General features: G+C 50.4%; 1 protein-coding gene across 1 annotated transcript; it reads left to right on the top strand.

Annotated features, from left to right (window-relative positions):
* The first annotated feature begins 1784 nt into the window (after positions 1-1784).
* On the top strand, positions 1785-4709 carry LOC125727896 (splicing factor U2AF 65 kDa subunit-like). Its single transcript, XM_049004879.1, has 4 exons — positions 1785-1797; positions 3388-3605; positions 3697-3783; positions 3970-4709. Exons 1-4 carry the CDS (start codon positions 1785-1787, stop codon positions 4345-4347), a joined length of 696 nt encoding a protein of 231 aa, XP_048860836.1. The 3' UTR covers positions 4348-4709.
* Positions 4710-8665: the final 3956 nt, after the last annotated feature.

Below are 8665 nucleotides of genomic sequence, written 5' to 3'. Positions count from 1 at the left end.
TTGCGTTGACTTCAGGTATCTAAATTCGGTTTCTAAATTTGATTCATATCCCACTCCTAGAATTGATGACCTCATTGACTCTCTAGGACATGCCAATTGGGTAACCACCTTGGACCTTGCGAAAGGTTATTGGCAGGTACCCCTTAGTGACCCTTCCAAGAAACTAACTGCTTTTCGGACCCCCTGGGGTCTTTTCCATTTTTCTAAAATGCCATTTGGGTTGCATGGAGCTCCCGCAACCTTTCAGAGATTAATGGACCAGGTGTTGGCCGGCACAAATGGCTACGCGGCGGCGTATCTCGATGACATCATCGTGTACAGTGCATCGTGGGAAGATCATGTCCACCATGTGACGGATGTTTTGGGCAGGATTGCAGCTGCAGGTCTTACCATCAACCCTGCTAAGTGTGCCATTGCCAAGAGGGAGGCCGAGTACCTGGGCTATGTGATTGGTGGGGGGATCATCAAGCCACAGGTGCAGAAGCTTGAGGCTATTCAGAGGTGCCCCTTTCCACAGACTAAGACTCAAGTGCGGTCGTTTCTGGGCATGGCTGGATGGTATAGAAGATTTGTGCCCAATTTTTCTGTTAGGGCAGCTGCCCTTACAGAGTTGACACGTAAGAATTGTCCAGTCCAGGTGCAGTGGTCTGAAGATGCCAGGAACGCTTTTGAGGACATACAGCATGCGCTGTGTGATGAGCCGGTATTGTATTGTCCTAATTTTAAAGAACAATTTGTGTTGCAGACTGATGCTTCTGATACAGGTATAGGTGCAGTGCTTCTCCAGGGTGAACCAGACCAGAGGCATCCAGTGGCGTACATCAGCCGTAAACTGTATCCGAGGGAGGTGCGATACTCAACAGTCGAGAAGGAGTGCCTGGCGGTCAAATGGGCCCTTGACACCTTCAGATACTACCTCCTGGGCCGCGAGTTCCTCCTGGAGACAGATCATCGGCCGCTGCAATGGATGGACCGCATGCGGGACTCCAATGCACGGATTACCCGCTGGTACCTGTCCATGCAGCCGTATCGCTTCACCATCAACTACATCCCGGGGCGGAGCAATGCTACGGCTGACTTCCTCTCCCGCCTGCCAGCGTGAGACCAGAGGTGGGGGGGTGTGTGACGGTCATGGAGCGACCGCACAGGGAAGCCCTTTGAGGAGACCGATACAGGAGGCACACACAGACTTTCGTGCATATACATACCTGTTTATTGTGCTTAGGTAGGGGCGCAAACCTGAGCGCAAGGGGGTATTTGTGCACGAGGGGAGTGCCATCCGTGTCGATTGTTTGGTCTTTGGGTTGTTTGCTCTGGCCAGCAGCTAAAGGGTGCCGGGCAGAAACGAGGGAATATTTCTTTGGTTCCGGGCCTAATTGGCCTAGCCCGTGTGGGTTATGGCCAGGGGGGGAGACAGAGGAGGCCCTGATCAAGCCACCTCTGTATTGTCCTTTCTCAGGTGACATAGGGATGGATTGGGTTTTCATCCATTAAGGAAATCTGTTTACTTGCAGAGTTGAGAAGTTGGGCGGGTGTCTCAGAGTCTCTTTGTTTGTTTAGGAGTTAATTGATTGTTATGTGTTCCCCGTTGTTTGTAAATGGTGCTGGCCGCCGGATATATGTTTGCTGTTTAGTCGTGGGGGGAAAGTCTTTTTTTTTATGGTGTATGAGCACAGAGGCTCTGGGAATGGGGTGATTTTGTTCTCTGCATTTAAGAGATTACCCAACCTTGCTGTAATTAGGAAGTTTTTGACCGTTGTTTTTAATCTTTAGGAATTGGGACAATGGATCCTTATTGTGTGATTCTTTTTCCCCTAAAAATTAAAACTATTTTCTTATTCTCACGCTGACCCTGATTTTTTTGGCCAAATCCACTCCCACTAAACAGCGTCCGCTCCGCAACCTTTCACACAGGCATTTAATAGTTTACCTATTTATTTTGCAAAAGTTAATCGCAAAACGTTTTGCGTCCACCCCTGCATTGTAACATTTTGAGCTCCGGTGTCCCACTCACTTTAGCCTAAACTGTTAAAAATGGCAAGACTCAGCCCACAAGATAGTGATCGCGGTTTCAGTGAAAGGTAAGTGAGAAGTGCAGTCAGTTTGTTTTTCTTTGATTTTTTTCCTCCTTTTCGGATTGTCATCGTAATCTTTCTTATCCAGTGTGAGTCACATGTAATCCAAGTCAAGAGGAAGGCTGTACCAAAGCAGCACTGGGGGGAGAGAGTTTGAATCCAGCAGAACTGTTAATGTATTTCACGTCAAAGCCAGTAAATGTGCCATAGACAGGTGAAATGGAAACCGCTGCTTGTATCCTGGTGTTTACATTTTTTTTGCAGTCCCTGCTACCGCTTTGATACTTACAGCTCTTTCATTTTTGTTCCCCACTTTGTCCCCAGCTAGGGGCCTGTAAGATCGTTAAGTCTTCGCTCATAATTTGTTCAGTAGTACTGACCTACTGCTGCCATGCCAACATGTAACACAAGGCAAGTAAGACATTCCGTCCCTCGCACGGATATCCTCCCTGTCGACGGCCTGCCCCTGTGGGGGGGCTCTGTCCTGGAGTGCTCTTAAGCATATGGGGTCCTTTTTTTGGGGGTTGAAGGCTGGGGAGAGACTTATTATGCTGATCACAGGGTATAAATTTGATTTTTTTTTTTTTTTTGCCCCTAAGAGAAGGTAGGAGGTAGCGCCCTCTTGTGGCTGCCAGTGTCCCAGGTGACTCCTTTCTGAAGTCAGTGGTTAATGCGGCTTTACAGTAGATTCCTGTAGAATAAGTGAGGAATGATGTTAGCAGAGCTATTTCGTCCTGTTTGGCTTCAAGCCGTGGCCCCTTTAGCAGGACCCTGTGGCGGCTCTTAGCTTTACCTGTGAGTTTATCTCCTGTAGGCTTTGTCCCTCTAATTAACTGCACCAATGTGGTTCTTGGTTTTAAGAACAGGAAGTCAGTGATTCGGCTGGGTTTGTGTTCTGCCGAGTCGCCCCCCCCCCCCTCCACATTGTATACATGGAACACTTAACATATAATTAGCTGTTTTTATTTAGTTTTTTTTTATATACCATCTAGCTTAATTATTGTGGCCCTTAAAATCAGATGCAACTCGGTCCATATTTCAAAATTCGTAGTTGGAATTATCAGAGAACTTGATTAGGAATTCAGTTGTGTTGTATATGCTGTAGGATGGGGGGGGGGGGGAATCTGTGTTATCATTCATTGACAAGAATCAAAATAGTTACTTTTGTACGCTCCCAGTAAGTAAGTCATGCAGAAAGGGCACAGGGGGCTTTGAGCTCTAGTGTTGCACCGTAATGTCGAGCCACTTGTCATAAAGCCATTTTCCTGATGTCTTCACTGTTTCCTCATGTCGTTTTGCAAAGTTTAACATGCTGCTTCTCCCACAGTTAAGATTAGCATTTCTAGCGAGGCGCCGTGCCTGGACTGTCGGGCTAATCGCCCCCCCGCGTCTCCTCCTCTTGCCCAGGTGAAGGAACTCTTGACGTCGTTCGGACCTCTTAAGGCCTTCAACCTTGTGAAGGACAGTGCCACGTCACTGTCTAAGGGTTATGCTTTCTGTGAATACGTGGACATCAGTGCCACTGACCAGGTGCGTGAGGTGGGGCAGCAGCTGGAAGGTCTGGGGTGACTCGGGGCTTCCGGATGGAATTGCTGACGCTTGTGTGGGATGCATCCCGCAGGCCGTGGCTGGACTCAATGGCATGCAGCTCGGAGACAAGAAGCTCATCGTCCAGCGGGCAAGCGTGGGGGCTAAGAATGCCAACGCTGTGAGTATTTGCCCTCGGCTGCCGCCTTTCTGATGTCCTAAACCCAACTTGGTTCCTGGGTGCCTCCCAGGAAGCTTAATGCCCCTATTTCTTGGGTTTATTTGGGTCCATGTAAATTTCTCGCTGTTACTCGAGACGATTGGACGATCAGGGGGTATCTGACACTCTTGTCGCCCCCCGGGACAGACGGCCATCATCGAGACGCCGGTGACGCTGCAGGTTCCAGGGCTGCAGCGGCTGCAGAGCTCCGGCATGCCCACGGAGGTGCTGTGCCTCCTCAACATGGTCATGCCCGAGGAGCTGGTGGACGACGAGGACTACGAGGAGATCCTGGAGGACATCCGGGAGGAGTGTTGCAAGTACGGCAACGTGCGCTCCATCGAGATTCCGCGGCCCGTCGATAGCGTGGAGGTGCCTGGCTGTGGCAAGGTGGGACCCGTACTCTCCTGTACCAGTGGCAAAAAGAAGACCTCTGTAGGCACTAAACACAGGCTCATGGGAGCATTTCTTGCACAAAAGTGTTTTGAAAACGGAATAATTTTTTGTGTAAGAAAAACAATCTGATTGGTTCAGATAGGCGACGGACAATCTGATTGGTTCAGATAGGCGACGGACAATCTGATTGGTTCAGATAGGCGACGGACAATCTGATTGGTTCAGATAGGCGACGGACAATCTGATTGGTTCAGATAGGCGACGGACAATCTGATTGGTTCAGATAGGCGACGGACAATCTGATTGGTTCAGATAGGCGACGGACAATCTGATTGGTTCAGATAGGCGACGGACAATCTGATTGGTTCAGATAGGCGACGGACAATCTGATTGGTTCAGATAGGCGACGGACAATCTGATTGGTTCAGATAGGTGACGGACAATCTGATTGGTTCAGATAGGCGACGGACAATCTGATTGGTTCAGATAGGCGACGGACAATCTGATTGGCTCAGATAGGCGACGGACAATCTGATTGGCTCAGATAGGCGACGGACAATCTGATTGGCTCAGATAGGCGACGGACAATCTGATTGGCTCAGATAGGCGACGGACAATCTGATTGGCTCAGATAGGCGACGGACAATCTGATTGGCTCAGATAGGCGACGGACAATCTGATTGGCTCAGATAGGCGACGGACAATCTGATTGGCTCAGATAGGCGACGGACAATCTGATTGGCTCAGATAGGCGACGGACAATCTGATTGGCTCAGATAGGCGACGGACAATCTGATTGGCTCAGATAGGCGACGGACAATCTGATTGGCTCAGATAGGCGACGGACAATCTGATTGGCTCAGATAGGCGACGGACAATCTGATTGGCTCAGATAGGCGACGGACAATCTGATTGGCTCAGATAGGCGACGGACAATCTGATTGGCTCAGATAGGCGACGGACAATCTGATTGGCTCAGATAGGCGACGGACAATCTGATTGGCTCAGATAGGCGACGGACAATCTGATTGGCTCAGATAGGCGACGGACAATCTGATTGGCTCAGATAGGCGACGGACAATCTGATTGGCTCAGATAGGCGACGGACAATCTGATTGGCTCAGATAGGCGACGGACAATCTGATTGGCTCAGATAGGCGACGGACAATCTGATTGGCTCAGATAGGCGACGGACAATCTGATTGGCTCAGATAGGCGACGGACAATCTGATTGGCTCAGATTGGCGACGGACAATCTGATTGGCTCAGATTGGCGACGGACAATCTGATTGGCTCAGATAGGCGACGGACAATCTGATTGGCTCAGATAGGCGACGGACAATCTGATTGGCTCAGATAGGCGACGGACAATCTGATTGGCTCAGATAGGCGACGGACAATCTGATTGGCTCAGATAGGCGACGGACAATCTGATTGGCTCAGATAGGCGACGGACAATCTGATTGGCTCAGATAGGCGACGGACAATCTGATTGGCTCAGATAGGCGACGGACAATCTGATTGGCTCAGATAGGCGACGGACAATCTGATTGGCTCAGATAGGCGACGGACAATCTGATTGGCTCAGATAGGCGACGGACAATCTGATTGGCTCAGATAGGCGACGGACAATCTGATTGGCTCAGATAGGCGACGGACAATCTGATTGGTTCAGATAGGCGACGGACAATCTGATTGGCAGATTGTCCGTCGCCTATCTGAGCCAATCAGATTGTCCGTCGCCTATCTGAGCCAATCAGATTGTCCGTCGCCTATCTGAGCCAATCAGATTGTCCGTCGCCTATCTGAGCCAATCAGATTGTCCGTCGCCTATCTGAGCCAATCAGATTGTCCGTCGCCTATCTGAGCCAATCAGATTGTCCGTCGCCTATCTGAGCCAATCAGATTGTCCGTCGCCTATCTGAGCCAATCAGATTGTCCGTCGCCTATCTGAGCCAATCAGATTGTCCGTCGCCTATCTGAGCCAATCAGATTGTCCGTCGCCTATCTGAGCCAATCAGATTGTCCGTCGCCTATCTGAGCCAATCAGATTGTCCGTCGCCTATCTGAGCCAATCAGATTGTCCGTCGCCTATCTGAGCCAATCAGATTGTCCGTCGCCTATCTGAGCCAATCAGATTGTCCGTCGCCTATCTGAGCCAATCAGATTGTCCGTCGCCTATCTGAGCCAATCAGATTGTCCGTCGCCTATCTGAGCCAATCAGATTGTCCGTCGCCTATCTGAGCCAATCAGATTGTCCGTCGCCTATCTGAGCCAATCAGATTGTCCGTCGCCTATCTGAGCCAATCAGATTGTCCGTCGCCTATCTGAGCCAATCAGATTGTCCGTCGCCTATCTGAGCCAATCAGATTGTCCGTCGCCTATCTGAGCCAATCAGATTGTCCGTCGCCTATCTGAGCCAATCAGATTGTCCGTCGCCTATCTGAGCCAATCAGATTGTCCGTCGCCTATCTGAGCCAATCAGATTGTCCGTCGCCTATCTGAGCCAATCAGATTGTCCGTCGCCTATCTGAGCCAATCAGATTGTCCGTCGCCTATCTGAGCCAATCAGATTGTCCGTCGCCTATCTGAGCCAATCAGATTGTCCGTCGCCTATCTGAGCCAATCAGATTGTCCGTCGCCTATCTGAGCCAATCAGATTGTCCGTCGCCTATCTGAGCCAATCAGATTGTCCGTCGCCTATCTGAGCCAATCAGATTGTCCGTCGCCTATCTGAGCCAATCAGATTGTCCGTCGCCTATCTGAGCCAATCAGATTGTCCGTCGCCTATCTGAGCCAATCAGATTGTCCGTCGCCTATCTGAGCCAATCAGATTGTCCGTCGCCTATCTGAGCCAATCAGATTGTCCGTCGCCTATCTGAGCCAATCAGATTGTCCGTCGCCTATCTGAGCCAATCAGATTGTCCGTCGCCTATCTGAGCCAATCAGATTGTCCGTCGCCTATCTGAGCCAATCAGATTGTCCGTCGCCTATCTGAGCCAATCAGATTGTCCGTCGCCTATCTGAGCCAATCAGATTGTCCGTCGCCTATCTGAGCCAATCAGATTGTCCGTCGCCTATCTGAGCCAATCAGATTGTCCGTCGCCTATCTGAGCCAATCAGATTGTCCGTCGCCTATCTGAGCCAATCAGATTGTCCGTCGCCTATCTGAGCCAATCAGATTGTCCGTCGCCTATCTGAGCCAATCAGATTGTCCGTCGCCTATCTGAGCCAATCAGATTGTCCGTCGCCTATCTGAGCCAATCAGATTGTCCGTCGCCTATCTGAGCCAATCAGATTGTCCGTCGCCTATCTGAGCCAATCAGATTGTCCGTCGCCTATCTGAGCCAATCAGATTGTCCGTCGCCTATCTGAGCCAATCAGATTGTCCGTCGCCTATCTGAGCCAATCAGATTGTCCGTCGCCTATCTGAGCCAATCAGATTGTCCGTCGCCTATCTGAGCCAATCAGATTGTCCGTCGCCTATCTGAGCCAATCAGATTGTCCGTCGCCTATCTGAGCCAATCAGATTGTCCGTCGCCTATCTGAGCCAATCAGATTGTCCGTCGCCTATCTGAGCCAATCAGATTGTCCGTCGCCTATCTGAGCCAATCAGATTGTCCGTCGCCTATCTGAGCCAATCAGATTGTCCGTCGCCTATCTGAGCCAATCAGATTGTCCGTCGCCTATCTGAGCCAATCAGATTGTCCGTCGCCTATCTGAGCCAATCAGATTGTCCGTCGCCTATCTGAGCCAATCAGATTGTCCGTCGCCTATCTGAGCCAATCAGATTGTCCGTCGCCTATCTGAGCCAATCAGATTGTCCGTCGCCTATCTGAGCCAATCAGATTGTCCGTCGCCTATCTGAGCCAATCAGATTGTCCGTCGCCTATCTGAACCAATTTTTTGTGTTTGTGAAAACGGGTCTTTAATCGGGGAAACGGAGCGGGTAGAGCAGGACGGAACGCAGGCATTGACAAACTACAATGACGGACAGGGCAAACAGGTAAGACCAGGACTTAAAATAGGTCATGACTAATCAAAGTAATCGGGCAAAGCAGGAGACGATCAGGGAAGCACACGTGGGTAATCAGGGGGCGTGGCACACACGAGGAGCGGACAAGCCGGGCATATATGTATATCTATATAAAACCTCATTAATGAGGGACAGGGAACAGAACGGACAGACAGAACTGGCACAGGGGAAGGAGCCAGGACAAGACTTGACATAAGACAGGAAAGGCAGAGAAACAGATCAGAAAGGGGGACACGGAGGGAACAGGCAGGACAAAAGGACCGGGAGTGAACGAAGGGAACATCGGGGAAAGAGGAGCAGAAGCCAGAGGGACGAGGGACAAAGAGAGGAGGGACAGAGACAGGAGGAACAAAGCGAGGGGGAGCAGAGGCAGGAGGGACAAAGACGGGAGGCCAGGGAGAGAAGGAGGGG

The sequence above is a fragment of the Brienomyrus brachyistius genome, unplaced genomic scaffold (genome assembly GCF_023856365.1).
Source record: "Brienomyrus brachyistius isolate T26 unplaced genomic scaffold, BBRACH_0.4 scaffold129, whole genome shotgun sequence".
NCBI lineage: Eukaryota > Metazoa > Chordata > Actinopteri > Osteoglossiformes > Mormyridae > Brienomyrus > Brienomyrus brachyistius.
This window is presented reverse-complemented; position numbering and strand designations above follow the sequence as displayed.

Coding starts and splice junctions, on each gene's coding strand:
- LOC125727896 (XM_049004879.1), top strand. Junction 3,606..3,696: donor ACATCAGTGCCACTGACCAG/GTGCGTGAGGTG, acceptor TGCATCCCGCAG/GCCGTGGCTGGACTCAATGG. Junction 3,784..3,969: donor GGGCTAAGAATGCCAACGCT/GTGAGTATTTGC, acceptor CCCCCGGGACAG/ACGGCCATCATCGAGACGCC.